The sequence below is a fragment of the Phocoena sinus genome, chromosome 19, assembly GCF_008692025.1.
Source record: "Phocoena sinus isolate mPhoSin1 chromosome 19, mPhoSin1.pri, whole genome shotgun sequence".
In the NCBI taxonomy this organism is placed as follows: Eukaryota; Metazoa; Chordata; class Mammalia; order Artiodactyla; family Phocoenidae; genus Phocoena; species Phocoena sinus.
This window is the reverse complement of record NC_045781.1, coordinates 10054396-10072303: the sequence shown is the minus strand read 5'-3', so window position 1 is coordinate 10072303 and position 17908 is coordinate 10054396. Positions and strand designations below refer to the sequence as shown.

At 49.9% G+C, this 17908-nt stretch overlaps 1 protein-coding gene across 1 annotated transcript; it reads left to right on the top strand.

Moving 5' to 3' along the window:
- Nucleotides 1-1056: 1056 nt before the first annotated feature.
- IGSF23 (immunoglobulin superfamily member 23) lies at nt 1057-17679 on the top strand. Its single transcript, XM_032613409.1, is given in 6 exon segments — nt 1057-1123; nt 7678-7764; nt 7767-8018; nt 11924-12193; nt 14160-14304; nt 17592-17679. Coding segments are annotated over 6 exon segments (909 nt in total).
- The last annotated feature ends 229 nt before the right edge of the window (nt 17680-17908 follow it).

The window sequence follows — 17908 nt, the reverse complement described above, 5'->3', positions numbered from 1 at the left end:
ATGAGATGCAGTCAGCCATGAGATGATCTGTGAAAGCCTCCAAGAGGGAGTAGCAGTGCTAAGGCCCTGAGGTGGCCCGCTCCAAGAACTGACAAAAGTCACTGTGAATAGCTCTGTGACATTAGGTGAATTACTTAGCCTCTGTGCACTGCTAGAAAATGAGGATGATCATACCAACCCCTCAAGGTTACAATGAGGATTCAATCAGACAACAGCCGTAAGACGCAATAGCTAGGGCCGGCACACAACAGGTGTTCAGTAAATATTAGCTATTACTTGGACAATACTATTATTAACTTAAGAAGGAAAGAATGGGCCTGGAGGGTAAAAAGGATGAGAGAAAGAAGCTTTTGTGGCTTATCCTTCCAGAATCCAAAATTCAGGATACAGTATGAGCGAGGCTCTGAGAAGGGGCTTCTGATCATGACTCCAGGACATCCGAGATACCAATATTAATAATAACTAGCATTATCGTAATAGCTACGGCCATTCATTGGGCATCTACGATATTCCAGACACTCTGCTGGGCACCTGATGTCCATGGGCCCCTCTGCCCCTGCGGTAGGCACTGTTATTAACACCCCCATTTTACAGAGGCTCAGAGCCAATAGTCACCAAGTCTGGAGCAAAGCCAGGAGGCCAGCATGAGGCCCAGCCACCGCCTACCTGATGACCTTTGGCCGGTCGTTGCCTCTGATGTGGGGTTACAGGGGCAGGACACTTCTGCCCCACTCTCCATCTTCACCATTCTCCCGGCCTGGAGGGGCTGGGAGGGGGAGGCAGAGAGGAGAGCCCCTTCTCCAGGGACCCCGCCCCAGCCTGCTCCCCACCCACACTGCCACCAACTCAGTGCTAGAGAAGAGCGCACACCTGGCGGTGACTTCCCAGCCCACAGCTGGAGCCCGAGGCCTGGGGAGGCGGGGGTTGGGCCGGGAATGGGCGGGGCCGGTGCGGGGGCGGGGGCGGGGCCAAGGCTGCGTGCTTGACTGTGCGCTCTAGGGGACCCCACTTCCGACAGGGCAACTTCCCCTGAGCCACCGCAGGACGGAAAACGGTATGAGGTGTCTTCTGGGCGCCGCCGGCTCCGGCCACAGCCCCGCCTGGAGAAGGATGCTTCTAACAGGTGCGTGAGAGACAGGGGCTGCACCCACGGGTTGGAGACAAAGAGGGGACATCCCCGGGGAGAGCCTTTATTCAAATCAGAGACGCCCCGACTCTGAGCTCTGACTCTGGTCAGTTTAAAGCCCATGCAGCACGGGCGCCCGACGCACAGGAGCTCTTGAAATCCCCAAGAGGCCGTGCAATTGATCCCTTCTACAAAGGAGGAAAGTGAGGCTCAAATAGGGGTGGGGTCATTCGCTCAAGAGCACGTGACTGACAAAGGCAAAATCAGGATTCAGGACCCCATCCCAGTCCCTTTCCACCAGAGCACCGTGTCTCACCCTAGCTATCCACATCTAATAATAATTTTAAAATAATAGAACAACAATAATAAAATAACCATAATATTAAAGAGGTCGTTGTGACTGAGTACTTCTACATGTCAGCCTGTCCTAAGTGGCTTTCTTATAGTAACATTTAATTCTTAACCCCATGAGGCAAGAGCTATCTGATCCCCATTTCATAGAGTGAAACTGAGACACAGAGAGGTTATGGGTCCTCCCCAGGCCACACAGACTGAAAGTAACAGAAGGAGGACTCGAACCCAGATGGTCTGGCCACCAAGACCACACTTTCCAGAGACCACACACATCTGCCTCTCAGAGAATAAATGAATTGCCTCTTTTTCCAGGTCTTAAAAAGTCCAGTTCTGTGTAATTTCAAAACCCCACCCACAGTTTAAGGCTTCACCTCCTCTCCAGCTCTGGCGTGGGTCAGACTGCAGTGGAGACATGGTGGCAAGTGGTGGGCCTCGTTCCTATTTCTCTCTGTAGGTCCTTTCTCCCCACCCAGAGCTGAGGTCTGTGCCCACCCCGCCCCCAAAGGCCATGCGCAGGGGAGAGGAAAGCAAGGAAGGGGCAGGAAAGTTTCGACTTGGCTGCTGTAGTTGTAAGGTGGGGACATGGCCTTCTGTGTGGCTGAGGCATGATGGTTAGATCTTTCTGGGCGGGGAATCCACCCAGCAGGTCGTCTCCCATGGGGCTCTTTGCCAGGACAGCCTCCAGCCGGCTCCCTTCAGAGGCATCCACACTGGCTCAAGGAAAACTCGTGAACATCTTTGTTATCCCACCGAACGCTGGAGGCGTGGGCCATTTCCACCCAGCCCACTCCCCCTCCATCCCTCACCTGGAGACTTAGAGGTCTAAGTTCCCACAGACTCCGGAGCACACATCTCCAGCCCTCCAAGAGGTTTCCTTGGGGCCTCCCTGACCTGGCAGGAGGTGGAGGAAAGCCCCAGCCCCCAGCCCCAGGGGGCACCCCCAGTTCATCCTCAGCTCTCCCCCAGGAAGCCTCACTCTGTGCTATCCCCTCCTCTCCACGAGCGCTCGGCCTCCCTTCCCAAGGCCTGGCGGGGGTAGAGCAGCTGGTGCAGGCAGAACTGGTGACGGGTAACCCCTGTTAGCTAGACCTTAGTTGGGAATGGGGAGCTCTTAGCATCTGTTAGTTTGTTCTCAGCCTCTGGAACCTCTGGGGAGATTTTGAGACAATGGGAGAGTCAAGTGTGACATTGTGGTGTATTTATATTTATACTTATATTTATATTTATACATAGTGATTCAGGGAGTGTCCTGGGCTCAAACGGGGAAAAATTGAATAGAGACTTTTTCTCATTTGATTGAAGATTAGAGATGAAATAAAATAGCCATGCTCCCGGCAAGTAAGAGTTCTGGAGCCATCTCTATGGTTCCAGCTCTGAAATTCCATATATATATATATATATATATATATATATATATATTTTATAGGTATTATATATAAGGTATTATTATGGTATATATTGTATATATAGTATATAGTATTTATAGGTATATATATGGTATTATTATAGTATATTTATATATTTTTATAGGTATTTTATATATATAAGTATTATTATAGTATATAAATCTTATATATAAGGTATATATGATATTTAGGTATTATATGTATTTAATACCTAAGTTAGACTGTCCTGAGCCCTGAAAATTCATAATCTCATTGAATCTCAGGCACTCAGTTGGTTACTATCAACCACCCTCCTTGATGAGCGGGAAAACTGAGGCTCAGGGCCCTGAATAAAGAGCAGCCGAGTCAGGGTTATGAACCCAGGTCCAGCGGCCGCGGAGTCTATGAATGAAACCATGATTTTACATCAGCTGGAGTAAGGATTGCTAAGATGTGGGGTTTTCTTCTTAAGATGCCTTGAGGACACTCCCTGAATCACCAGGCACCTGCAGCGGCATCAGAGTCAGAATTTGATAACAGAACACGGACTGCGTGACCTGGGATCTTCCCCTTCCATCGTGTATTCCACAAACACCCCTAATGCCTACTCAGGGCCCAGCCTGTGCTGGGGACACAGCTGGGGACACAGCAGCCCTGCCCTCCTGGGGCTTACAGTCCAGAGAGAAGACAGACCCGTCCCCAGACAGTGATGACCCAGAATGGGTGGGGCAGGAATGGGTTGGGGGAGGGAGACCCAGACGAAAGGGCTCAGGTCTGAAGCTAGGAAGGTGGTGGTCGGGGGAGAACCTTTCAAAGCTGTCAAAATCGAAATAGGACCTCGGAAAGATATGACGTCAGCTATGCAAATTGCATCCCTGTGCTCTTTGTTTCATAAAACCGTAAGACAACAAACTCTTCTATCAAGATAGAAAAGCAAAACCTTGAGCAGCTTCTTTGGTATAACACTTTATTCCTGTCACTTTGACAAGAGCTTCCATTGCCCCATCAAGTCAATTAAGGTCCCTGCCCAAACACTGTATAATAGTATCTATTACCAAGCGCACCTGAGGGTCAGGGAAGATTTCAGAAGGCGGGATGCCTGAGCCAAAACTTGAATCACAGCTTGATAAAGAGTTGGTGCGGAACAGCATTCTATGTAGGGAGAACAGCACGGGCAGGGGCCTGGAGGCTAGAGCAACTGCACGGCGTTCAGTCGGACTGATGCAGAGGATGAGGGAAGAGTGGAAAACGGAGCGCAGAGATGTAGCAAGAGTGACAGGTGAAGGAGTCTCCACTATGTCCTGAGGGCACTGGGGAGCCATGGAAGGTTTATGAGCAGGGGGAGTAGAAAGGTCACACCAGCTGCCGACTCAGAGAGAAAAATCAATGGAGGTGGGAGGTGGGCAGTGAGCCTGTCAGAAGACCCTGTGGTGAGATGACTCCTAACTCTCCACTTATGACCTTGGCTCTAAGACGCATGCTTGCTGTGCCTCAGTTTCCCTGCCTGGAAAACAGTGCCAACTTCTGAGTTGTTGAGAGGGACCACACACACACACACACACACACACACACACACACACACACACACACACACACACCCTCCCTGGGCACATCACGTTTGTACCTGATGACGCCGCCTGCCCTGGAAGATGTCCTCTCTGGCCACGGCTTCTCCTTCATTTACCCAGAAGAGAGCTGAGGTTTCACATTTGTTCTGTAAGTGGGTATTTCTGATCCTCAAAATGTAACAACTTATCATGTGTGTTTTTTATCTTAAAAGGCATATTTACGGTACACCCGGTACTTGCAAGTGTGGCGGCAAGAATGATAATGATGAAAATTATAAGGAATGTCCAGCATTGACCTGGCAGTCGCTTTGTTAGTGCACTAGTCTAAGCGCTTTCCAAGCACTAGATCAGGGCTTCTGAACATCGGCACTACTGACATTTTGGACCCGATGACACCTTGCTGTGCGGGCCCGTCCTGCTCACTGCAGGATGTTTAGCAGTATCCGTGGCCTCTACCCACCAGATGCCAACGGCACACCCTCCCAAGTCGTGACAACCAAAAAGATTTCCAGACATTGTCAGTGTCCCCTGGCAGGGGGGTGGACTGGGGTGGGGGGGATCATCCCCACTGAAAATCATTAGAGACATTATTATTCTCATTTTATAGATAAGGAAACCGAGGCTCAGAGAGGTTAACTAACTTTCCCAAAGTCACCAGAGCTAGTAAGTTCTGGGACGTGCATGCCGGCAATCCAGTTCTGGAGCCTGCCATCTGGGGTGTGTGCATTTGTGTGTGCAAAACAAGAACCTAGTTTATACTCTCTTATTTCATTTATTCAGATTTTACTTAATTTTTGAATGGGTTATACATTCCCATGGTTCAAGTCTCAATGATATATAAAAAGGCCTTAAGTGAAGTCTCTGTCCTCCCCAACCCACCCAGTTCCCCATGTACCTTCCCTCCCTCCCACCTCCCGCATACAGATAACCACTATTTTTTTTTTTTTTTTTACGGTACGTGGGCCTCTCACTCTTGTGGCCTCTCCCATTGCGAAGCACAGGCTCCGGACACGCAGGCTCAGCGGCCATGGCTCATGGGCCCAGCCGCTCCGCGGCACGTGGGATCTTCCCGGACCGGGGCACGAACCCGCATCCCCTGCATCGGCAGGCGGACTCTCAACCGCTGCACCACCAGGGAAGCCCAACCACTATTTTTATATATCCTTCCAGAGATTCTTTATGTTTACAAAAAATGCAAATACATTTATTTTTCTCCCATTTTTACACCAAAGATAGCATACCATATAAACCGCTCAGCAGCTTGCATTTGGATCTTAACTACTTACCTTGGTGATCTTTCTCTGAGTTCTTCCTCATCCTTTTGTAGAGCTGTATTGTTCCATTGCGTGAATGGACCATAATTTACTTAATCAGTTCCTTATGGATGGGCAGTTGGGTATTTCCAATCTTCTGCCATTATAAGCAAAGTGTGGCAAATAACCCTGTACCTTAGTCATTTCATACCGGGAAAGTGTATCTATAGAATACATTTCCTGATGTTTAATTACAGGGTCAATGGTTATGGGGATTTTTTTCATCCTGAAAGACTTTGCCAGACTGTCCTCTACATGGGGTTGCACCAGCCCTGTGTTTCCTTTTGCGCTCAGCCTCACCAACACATGTCATCAAACTTTTGGATTTCTGCCAACCTGACAGATGAAAAGTTTTACCTTGGTTTGTTTAATTTGCATTTCTCTTACTATGAGTACAACTGAACATTTTCCCTATGTCAAGAGACATTTGAATTTTCTTTTCTAAGAACCGCCAACCTATACCTTTTGTACATTTTTCTGTTAGGTTGCCAATACTTTTATTTTTTTTGTTTGTTTGTTTGCGGTACGTGGGCCTCTCACTCTTGTGGCCTCTCCCGTTGCGGAGCACAGGCTCCGGACGCGCAGGCTCAGCGGCCATGGCTCACGGGCACAGCCGCTCCGCGGCATGTGGGATCTTCCCGGACCGGGGCACGAACCCTCGTCCCCTGCATCGGCAGGCGGACTCTCAACCACTGCGCCACCAGGGAAGCCCAATACTTTTCTTATTGATGCCTAGGAGCTCTATATATAGTAGTGAAATGGGCTCTTCATCTGTGATATCAGTTGCAGATTATTTTTCGTAGTATGTCATTGTCCTTTTGACTTTGTGGGTTGTTTTGTTTTTAACTTTGCAAAAGTTTCTTTTTATTATTATGTCAAAATTTTCAGCCTTTTATGACTGGAGTTGATGTTCTCACTGCAATAGTCACCATTCTAGTGAGAGGCAGAAGAATGGGGTGGGCAAGTGCATAGGGTCTGGAGCCAGACTCCAAGGGTTTGCCTCCATGCTCTATGCAATATGGAAAATTAGGGGAAATGAGAGAAACAGGGATGGGGGATACACTGGACAGTATCGTTTAGTGGCTAAGAATTTCAGCTGCCTGGGCATGGATCACAACTCAAATGTTTATCACTTATGAAATTCTGAAAGAACATCTTAAATTCTCTGAACCTCCATTTCCTCATCTCTGATAGGGGTATAATAGCTGTATCAGTCAGAGGTGAGGCAAGACACAGATGGTCCACTCAAAAGGAGTAATGAGGAGAGTTTAATAGGGGGACTAGGCAGGGTATAGGTAAACTGACATGGGATTCTGCAGCACCCAGGGGCTAGCAACAGCGGGAAGCTGTTACCTCTCCTGGGCTAGAAGCTGTAAAAGGAACAGCAGACCCCCAAACCCCAAAAGAGTGGTGTATGGAGAGGGTCACCCAATAGGATCTCTAATAGGGGGACCTATTGAACCAGGGCTGAGGCAGCAGGGAGGGAGCTGTGGGACCAGCTACCTCAAGGTCACTCCCTTCAGCCCTCCTGTCTTCCACCAATGCTCCCATTGGCAGAAGCCAACCAGAAACAAAAGGCGAGGGATCCCCAGAGATGCAGCTCAGGGAAGTCAGCCTTTTGGGGAGCAGAGCAGAGCAAGATGGAGGGCGAATCTGCGTGACATCCAGCATAATAAGTGCCTTGTGGGGCCGATGTAGGAATAAGTAAGATAATATATGTTCAACATTTTAGACGGTGTCTGGCTTGTAGGAGGTTCTTAAGGAATGTTCCTTTTTATTTCTTTATTATTATTATTATTATCACCGTTGTCATCATCAACTCTCGATGGCACCCATTCTCACCAGCACAGGAAGGGTTACTTGCTGGGACAGCATCCTGCCTTTGATCCCATCGCTTCCTGCTCTCTCTTCTCCCTCCCACCCCCTCCAAGGCAGCCTGCTGGCATTCTTCACCTGCTCTGCCTCCTCGGAGCTGCCCTCTTCTGGGTCTCTGGACCCCTTGACCGAAGGAGCCGAAGGGACCTGCCAGTCCCCAGAAGCCTCGATGGGGTTCTCTCCACTTCTTGGTTTTGAGGGCATGAGGCCCAGCCGGAAGCCACGATCTTCTCCCCTGAGGGCCTCCCAGGGCCCGGCCACACTGGCCGGGAGACGCTGGATACCCAAGGGAGCCTGGTCGTCAGAAATGTGACAACTCAAGCTGCAGGCAGCTCCACCGTGGTGCTGGGAAGCAGCAGGGGACGCAAGAGCGTGCTGGCGTAGATACAGGTCAATGGTGAGCGGGGCCCCATGGCGGGAGGCACCCGGTTCTCAGTCAGCAGTGCCCATCGGGACCCATTCTGTCACCAATCCTCCCTAACAAGCCACCCCAGAACTTAAAATAGCAACCGTATTTTCAGCTCAGGACTCTGCTGAACAGTTCTTTTGGTCTCAGCTAATTTTAGTCGGGCTCACTCATGTTTCTGCAGCCAGCTGGGGGAAGGGATTGCATAGGCACTGGTCCAGGATGGCCTCCTTCCCATGTCTGGCAGTGGCCTGGCTGGCAGCTGGGGCAGTGGGGGTAATTGGGCCACGAGGCTTCTCATCCTCCAGCAGGACAGCCTAGGCTTGTTCACTCAGCAAAGGATGAGGAACAAGAGCAGACGCTTCAAGGCCTCCCGAGGCCCCGGCTCAGAACGCGCATGCCATCGCTTCTGCCATGTTTTTATTGGCCAAAGCGAGTCACATGACCGGCTTTGCTCCAACGGGAGGGAAATAGGCTCCGCCTCTTGGTGAGAAAAGTTGCAGTCTCCTCTCTATTTCTTTGTCATCTATCACACTTTCCAACACATATTCATTAAATATTTGTTCATTATCACTTGGGGAAGGACAAGGGTCTCTGGTGGTAGCCTTCAGAACTCACCTCTGTTTTTTTTTTTGTTTTCTCTGTTTTTTGGGGTTTTTTTTGCGGTGCGCGGGCCCCTCACTGTTGTGGCCTCTCCTGTTGCAGAGCACAGGCTCCGGACGCGCAGGCTCGGCGGCCATGGCTCACGGGCCCAGCCACTCTGCGGCATGTGGGATCCTCCCGGACCGGGGCACGAACCCATGTCCCCTGCATCAGCAGGCGGACTCTCAACCACTGTGCCACCAGGGAAGCCCTCACCTCTGTTTTTATGAGCTATTCAGCTCTGGACTTGCACTTTCACACCTGAACCAGAAAAAACAAGCCCTGAGGTTAACCAGAGCCATCGTCCTTAGAAGGTAGTTTAGAGACGTATTAATCTACTAGGGCTGCCACTCCAAAATACCACATGCTGGGAGGCTTAAAAAACAGAAATTTATTTCTCACAGTTCCGGAGGCTGGAAGTCCAAGATCAAGGTGTGGGCAGGGGTGGTTTCTTCTGAGGCCTCTCTCCTTGGCTTGCAGATGGCTGCCTTCTCACTGTGTCCTCACATGACCTTCCTTCTTTGTGTGCACCCCTGGTGTCTCCCTGTGTGTCCTAGTCTCTCTTCTTATAAGGACATCAGTCAGATTGTATTAGGGCCCACCCTCACCGCCCCATTAAAGGCCCTATCACCAAATACAGTCACATTCTGAGGTACTGGGCGTTAGCACTTCATATGAATTTGGAGTGGTGGGGGCGGGGAGGGTAGGGGCACAATTCAGTCCTATAATAGTTAGGGTTCAGATTCTGGTGTGCTAATAAAGACCCAAAACAACAGTGTCTTAAATAAGATAGAAATTTATCTCTCTCACGTAGTTGTCTGGCATGAACGGTGTAGGGATGATGTGATGGCTTCAGGGTGGCGGGACCCAGGCTCCTTCTAATTGTTCTGTCCTCACTAGGTTCTATCCTGCCGGGGGGACCCAAGAGAGCTCCCATCACATTTGCACTCCAACCAACATAACAGGAGAGGAGAAGGGGAGGGAGGATGCCTTCCTTTTATGGCCCAACACAGAGGTTGCTCACATCCCATTGGCTGGGAACTAGTCACATGGTCATACTTAGCTATAAGAGAAGCTGAAAATGTAGGCTTTATCCTGGGCAACCATATACCTAGATAAAATGTAGGATTCTGTGACTAAAGGAAGAAGGGCAGAAAAGATGGAGGGAGATGCCAAAGGCAGGGATATCTGAGCTGGGACCTGAAGCCTGAGCGGGAGTGTGCCAGGTGAGGAGCTGGGGAAAGTGCTCGTGCAGAGAGACCAGCCAGCGTAAACACAGGAAGCATGAATGAGCGGCTCCAATTTACTGAGCCCTCCCTATGGACCAAACACTGGGGGACTTCACAACAGCATGAGAAACAAGAAGCTCTAAGCACCACCCCCCTTGCACAAGTGGGGGAACCGAGGCTTGGAGAGGTGACATCCACAGCCTGTGGTCACGTAGAAGCAAAGGGCCAAGCTAGGATTCGCACCACTCTCTGTGATCCAGGAGCTCATCTCCTTCCACGCTGCCTCTCTAGCCCTGCAACATCTCTCAGGTACAAGCAAAGGTGGAGAGAGGCGGCTAGGAACCGTGCTTCTGCACCGGGATTTTTTTTTTTTTTACCTCCACCAGGACACGTAAGGGCTGCTGAGGTCCATCAGGCTACATATCTGTGATTTGAAGGCCAGTTCTTCTAGAAGCCCACCTCCACACCTTTGCCTGTGCCGTTCTCTGCCTGCTGCTTGTGCAGGCTCTGAAACCGGAACCGCTCGCATTCAAATCCCTGGCGCCTTCACTTACTAGCCACGTGCCTTTGCAAAGTGACTTCCCATTTGTGTGTTTCAGTGTCCTCCTCTGTAAATGGAGTCACTGTAGACCCTCCCTCGTAGGAGCGCCGTGAACAACAAATGAGTTGTTCACGTCAAGCGCCTACAACAGTGCCTGGCACAGAGTAAGCAAATGTTCGCCATGAGTTTTTCAGGGGACTTGACCTCTTCGAGCTTTCGTTTTCCCATTCAAAGGGGGATAACAATAAGACCTACCTCATAGGGTTGCTGTGAGGATTAAATGAGTAAATCCAGTGGCTTTTGAGCTTTTAAAATCATGACCCACAGCAAGAATTGCATTTCATATCATGACCCAGTGTGTCCGTATATCCACACACCACCAGTCACTGAAAGACAAGTGTCATAAAATAACAATTATTGCTATGAGTAATGCATTCTGATATTTTCTATTATATTTCATGTTTTAAATGCTGGTTACACCCTACTAAATGATTTCACCCAAGCATGGGTCTCATTCGCAATATAACAAGCCAGTAAGATAACAAGCTATCGTCAACATGTGTTTAGAATGGTGCTTGGCTCGTAGTAACAGCCCGGTCTAGGTGGCTGTTACATATTGATTCTTGTTTCCACACCTGGTGGGCTCTTTCTCCTCCTGCAAGGCTTAGCTCAGGCACCACCTCCTCCAGGAAGCCTTCCGTGAGCTCTCTGGTTGGACTGAAGTTTTTTTCACTTTTCATGTTGCACGGAAATTGGAAATCATCTCCGTGTGGTGGTCCCCAACACTCATCACGACATCAGATTCAAATCCCAGCTATGCCTCTCTCTCTGACCATGAGGCCTGGCCCTAAGCACCCCCAGACCTCAGAGTCTTTCACCTGAGAAAAAAAGAAAAAAAAAAAAAACACGAAAAGAGAACTATGGTGAGGATTATATATGTTCTCTGTAAGGAGCCCTCCCGGCAGCCAGTGGCTGAGGCCCCAAGCCTTGGAGGTCCCCTTGACCCCTCACTCTCTCCCACCCACATCCAATCCATCGGCAAGTCCTGTGGGCTCTGCCTGCAAAATGATCCAGGATCCAACAGCTCCTCCTAGCTCCTTGGCTTTTATCCTGGCCCAGCTGAGGGTAGGGGAGCTGGGGTATTTCTATACCAGCCCGCGTCAGTCACTGTGGAAGGCTGCCCCCCAGTGTGCCCACCCTCCAGCACTCTGGCCTGTTGCCTCCATGGTCAGAGCAGGCTCTGGCAGCTAGCAAAAGCCCTGAAGCAACAGATACAGTGTTGGCAGTTGAAAGGGCTGAGGGTGAGGGCATCAACAGCTCTGCTACATCCAGTGTCTGGGCACAGACCGGGCACTCCAAACGCATTTGCTGGTGAATGAGTGAGTGGATGAATTAATGAATGAATGCCTCTGTGGTGAACAGAAGAAGTGCCCAGCCTCTCTGAGTGGTCTCCACCCATGTGATCTTGCTCCCTGTTTGCACAGCCAACTCTGACGGGGTGCTGCCGCTGACATTCCCGGAGAATACACAAGGTATCCTCCGGAGTGAACTCAACTACTCAGTGATCCTGCAGTGGGTGGCCTCCGTCGAACCTGAACCTGTGCTATGATGGACCTTCAATGGGCACCCTCGTGGGATCGGGGAGAGGCTGATTCTCCAGAGGTTGTCCCTGGAGGATCTGGGCACCTATGTATGCTTGGCCGAGGATAGCCAGGGAATGTATTTCTCCCAGCCTGTGACCACGATGCTGCCACGTGAGTACCCCACCCTCACCCCGGACCCTGTACCCTTGCTGGTCAGTGGCCAGCTTTCCCAATTCCACTGAGCCACATTCTATGCTCAGCCCCCTCTGATACCCTTTATAGCCAAGATGGTATCTCATTCTTTCATCCTCCTGGCAGAGTGGGGATTACTAGCCCATCTTACAGATGAGAGGCTGCAGGCCAAAGACATAAACTCTAGTGAAAGCTCAGGGCAGGATCTGGAGCCAGCTGCCTGGGTCCCGGCTCCAACCATCTGCTGGCTGTGTGAATCTGGGAAGCCTCTTCGCCTCTGAGTCTCAGCACATGCCGGAGAAAAAATTAAGGTGATAATATAATGAGTGGTTCCAAGCCTGGGCTTTGGAATTTGAATTTTGGCTCCACCACTTCCTGGCTGTGTGATTTTGGACCAGTGCCTTGACTTCTCTGTGCCTCAGTTTCCTCATCTATAAAATTGGAAAAATAATAGTGCCCACCCCGAAGCGTGGCTGTGAGCATTCGATGAGATAAGCCGGTGAACAGCTTAAAATAAGAGTGCCTAGCACTGTGCAACACTAGTGAGTGTTCAATAAACATGAATTAGTATCATTGTTGTGATCAGTGTTATCCATATTGTTATCAATTTTGTGCCTGTTACGGAGGCTCAGGAGGCAGTAACCAGAACGGTCAGTTAACTGGGATTAGAAAAGGGGTTTGGGAGCCCGTCAAAATGGGGTTCAATTCCTGTCCCTGTGCCTTCTTGGCTGGGTGACTTAGGACAAGTGACGTCCCTTCTCTGAGCCTCAGTTTCCTCCTGTGTATAATCAGAGTGATCGTGTAGACCTCCGCAAAATTGCTATAAGGAACTGAAATGGTGTATGTGTGAGGCTAGCGGAACACCAGTTAGCAGGTGCTTTAAGAATAGCAGCAGTTAATCGTGCATATTATTTCTAGTATTTCTGTACGTGGAGTGAGCTGGAAAGATACAGAGAAGCTGCCAGTGGAGAAGCAGGGAGGCATGTAGGCAGCGGGGATCACATGAGCAAAGGTCCAGAGCATGGAAAGGGCAGGGATAATGGAAAGCCTGGCTTGGCTACGTTCCTGAGACCTGTCTCTCTCCCCAGCCAGGGTTCAGTGGGAGCTTCAGGATTTGGTTTTGAGGTGATTTCCTGGGAGAAAAAAAAGGTAAAAAATGTAAATCTTGGAGCACCTGTTGACCCTGACACATTCATTGAGAATGACAATACTTCCAAGACCCCGTTTCCTCACTCATCAACTGTTCAGGAAATGCATATTGAGCACCTATTGTGACTGGCCCATGCTGGGCAGTGCTGAGGGCATCTGGTGACAGAGACAGTACTGGCCCTGCCCTCACAGGACTCCCAGTCCAGTAAGGGACAGACCTGTCCACAAACAGTAATGACCAGAGTGGGCAGGGCTGGGGTGGGGGAGCTCAGAGGGCTGTGAGACCCAAGGAGGTGCCTGACCCAGCAAGGGGATCAGGGCGGGCTTCCTGGAAGAGGGGACATCTGAGCTGATACTAGGATACATAGGAATTGTCCACGCCAAGGGAGAGAAAATGGCATAAATGGCATTCCAGGGGCATAGACAAAGGCCTGGAAGTAGGAGAGAGAGGGGAGTGAGCTTAGAAAATTGAGTAGACTCCAACAGGCCTTGGTTATAAAGGTAGGGGGTGGAGAGAGATGAGACTGGCCAGGTGGCAGGGCCTTGAAGGCCAAAGCGAAGTCCTGGGGAGCCACGGCAAGGTTCTGAGCAGGGGAGGAATAGGGTCAACTGTGAACTTTAAAAATACCCCTCTGGCTTCTGTGTGGTGGGAAGATGGGTCAGGGAGGGGCTGGGACAGGAGAGCGGGGATGAAGCTGGGGTGGAGACCCGGAGGACGGGGAGGAGGTGGAATGGTGGGAGTGGGGGGTGTGGAGGGAGGGTGTCTCCTCCAGTCTCTCTCCTTCTTGGTTCCCAGAAGCCGTCGTGGATCCCACAGACCCTGTGCCCATCAAGCCGAACCCTACCCTCTGCCTGTCAGGAAGCTCTGCCTTTGCCCTCATTGTGGCCACACCTGTGGTACTGGTTGGAAGCGCGGTCTTCACCATAATCTGGAAGCTAAGGTACCTGCCTTTCCTCCTTCCCATCCAGTCAGCCCCCACAAGGTGCAGAGCTCACTCTGCAGCAAGACTGAAGCCAAACCAACTGCCTCATCCCAAGGAGCTTAAAGCTCATTTGGAGAGGATGACATTGACCCCTGATGTGCCCATCCGACTCGTCAGTTCCCAAAGTGGCCCCAGGGGAGCAAAGAGACAGAAGAGGGTTCTGGAGGTGTGTCTTTGCCACAATGAGGGCAAAGGCAGAGCTTCTTCATCCCTTCGTTTTTGTCGAAGAGGAAACTAAGGCTGAGAGAGAACTGTGCCCCAGACCGCACAGTTGAAGAAGGATTCGAACCCAGAATACTGCCTCACTCAGTTCTAGCCCCTAACCTACACTGCCTCTTTTCCGTCATTAACGATACAAGCCTTCACAGCTGACATACTAAGGAGGAGAAACCTGAATGTTGAAATGGTTTGGAAAGGCCCTGTGGACCAGCTGGGAGGGACTGGGGCCAGGTCTCCTGTCCATGAGTGCCGTGTGGAACCTTCTAGGGCTGGGGGAGGGCCAGGCTGCTGCTGAAACACCCACATCGTCTTCGTCCCTGTGGCTCTAATTTCCTGGGCCCTCAGTAAGTGCCAGGAGCCCTCAAGTCACGGCTCTCAGGATGGGTGCTGTTCTTGTCCTCATTTCCCACATGAGTAGAACTAAATCTCAGAGAAATCCATCAACTTTCCCAAAGGACATGCCGCTGGCAAACAGCTGACCCTGAATCAAACCCAGGTCTAACTCCAAAGTCATGTTCTCAGAGGGGAGAGGTGAGAAATCGGGCTGGTGTGAAAAATCCTCACCCAGACCACCTGGAATCCCTCCCTCCATGAGTGGCAGGAGGGGTCACTTCCTGTCCTCCCCGCCATCTTGGCCAATACCTATTATGGCAGACCAATGCTGACATCATCCAGAAGGAACCAGCCTTGTCCAATCAGCTGTGACCTTGGAGACGAGGTCATGAGGACAAGCATGGCTGTGTTGACTCTCCCAGCGGAGAGGGGCAATCTTCAGAAAAGAGGGGTCTGGGCTGGGAGGCACCCTACACACACGTCTTCGATACGCATCAAGGGCCAAGAGAGATCCCCGTGGTTTACAGTGAAGGCCATGGACCCTGAAGCCAGGTCCCTTAGGTTCATCCCAGCTCTGCCATATGCTAGCCTGTGGGACGACTTTGGGTGACTCATTTAACTGCTCCATGGCCCATCAGTAAAACAAGGATAACGGTAACATAATACCTGCCTCAAAGGATAGGTGTGTGGATTACGTAAGATGGTGGGAGTAAAGAGCTGTAAATAATGCCTGGCACGTGGTGAGCCTTCAATGAATGTCAGCCACATGTATTATTATTATTGTTTTTGTTATTATTAATATTTCTCTCTCTCTCTTCACTGTAGGTGTGGCTGACAAAGAAGAAATGGGTGAACCACTTTGGGGTTGTTCTTTTTTCAGTTTAAATAAATTGAATAAAAATTAAAAAAACAAATAAATGAATCTAGACAAAAGGAGATATTACAAGCAGATCTTAATCATGAATTTTTATGTGGTACTCAAAAATACTAACAGCTATTTTACAATGTCCAGTTTCAAAAGATAAATTTTGTGCGGGGCTTCCCTGGTGGCACAGTGGTTGAGAGTCCACCTGCCGATGCAGGGGACGCGGGTTCGAGCCCCGGTCCGGGAAGATCCCACATGCCGCGGAGCGGCTGCGCCCGTGAGCCATGGCCGCTGAGCCTGCGCGTCCGGAGCCTGTGCTCCGCAACGGGAGAGGCCACAACAGTGAGAGGCCCGCATAATGCAAAAAAATTAAAAATAAAATAAATTTTGTGGAACACATGTGTATATTTCTGTTCAGTATATAATTAGTAGTGGAACTTCACAGTTATAGAATATGTATATCTTCAGCTTTTATCACTGCTCCCAAATTGTTTTCCAGTCAAATTCATTGTATTTTCATACAGTGGGTTCCACAGTGAGATACTACATAGTAATGGAACAAATTTAGATAAATCACAAAAACATGAAATCTCGTAAACACAGCTACAGGAGAGGGCAGAAGTTATACTACCATTTTTAATAATACAAGCATTACCAGGAACTCACTAGCGGTCCAGTGGTTAGTACTCTGCGCTCTCACTGCTGAGGGCCCAGGTTGGATCCCTGGTTGGGGAACTAAGATCACACAAGCTGCATGGCATGGCCAAAAATAAAACAAAAAAACCCCCTACTCTTTACTATTAGAAGACAGGATATGTGGGGTGGCAAAGAAAAAATAAGGAGTACAAATGTGCGTCTGAAGTGTGGGCGCCTATCAGCCCAACAGGTGATACCAAGAAGGAGTGTGGGGAGGGGAGAATCCTGGGGCTGGGGACAAGATGAAGGCCCTGGGAGCTCCATTTGAGACCTCCTCCCTCCAGGTTTTCTGGTCATTTTTCTGTGGGATGTTCCCATCTTGTTGAGAGCCCCAGGGACTGCTTTTGTCTCCTCTTGCCAGCTGCCAACACTCCATCTCCCCATCTCACCAAATCCCTTGGAGCACATAAACAATCAATCCAGATCTCTTAAAACTCTTGTACTGCAACCAAAAGAAACTCAATGAAGTAGCTCAAGAGAAAAACACAAGGAAGATTTAATATACGGATCCAGGAAGAGTTCCAGGAATCCAAGGGTGTATCAGTTAGCACTTGCTATGTAACAAACTACCTGCCAAAACTCAGTGGCTTGAAACAACAGCGATTTATTTAGCATACAGTTCTATGGGTTATCAATGTGGGTTGGGCACAGCTGGGCAGCTCTTCTGGTCTCTGCTGGGCTCACTTATGCATCCACAGTTGGTTGGCAGGTTACCTAGGGGCTGTCTGGACTAGGATAGCCTCAGCTGTGGTAACTAGCCATGTAACTGACTCTTCCATGTCATCTCTCATTCTCTAGCAAGCAGACACAAGCACGCTCATGACAGAGGCAGGATTCCGAGAGTGAGGGCAGAAGATGCAATGCCTCTTAGGGCCAAGGTTAAGAACTGGCAAATTATCACTTCTGTCACATTCTATTGCCCAAAGCAAGTCACACGACCAGCCCAGATTCAATAGGTGGGGAAATGACCTCACTTTTTGATGGGAGGGGAAGAATCTGTGGCCATTCTTGCGATCTACCACAAATGGCAGGACACCATGGTCAGAAAGCAGGAAAGCTACTGGAACCAGGGTAGTCGCTTGCTGCCTCTCCCAGCCTGCCACCCCTCAGCCCTTGTAATCCTCTTCTCCAGGAACATGGAATTCACAGTTCTCTGTCTCACTCTGCAGATGGGCCGTCGATGTTTCTCCATGCATGTGGAGAAAGGCACCATCCCATAGCTTGCAAATCCACAACACCCCTCTTCAAAGAAACTGCCCAACTTAGCCAGCATCCCTTTGCCTTATCTCTGACACCTCTGGAAAAGGTATCTGATTACCTTACTTTGGGATAGCTGTCGACCTTGGTCCTATCACTGTGGCTGCAGTGGGGAGCAGAGGTGTTTTGTACAATCAGAGGTCCAGGGGATCAGCCCCATTTGTGAGGGCTCAGTGCTCCGTAAAAAGTGGG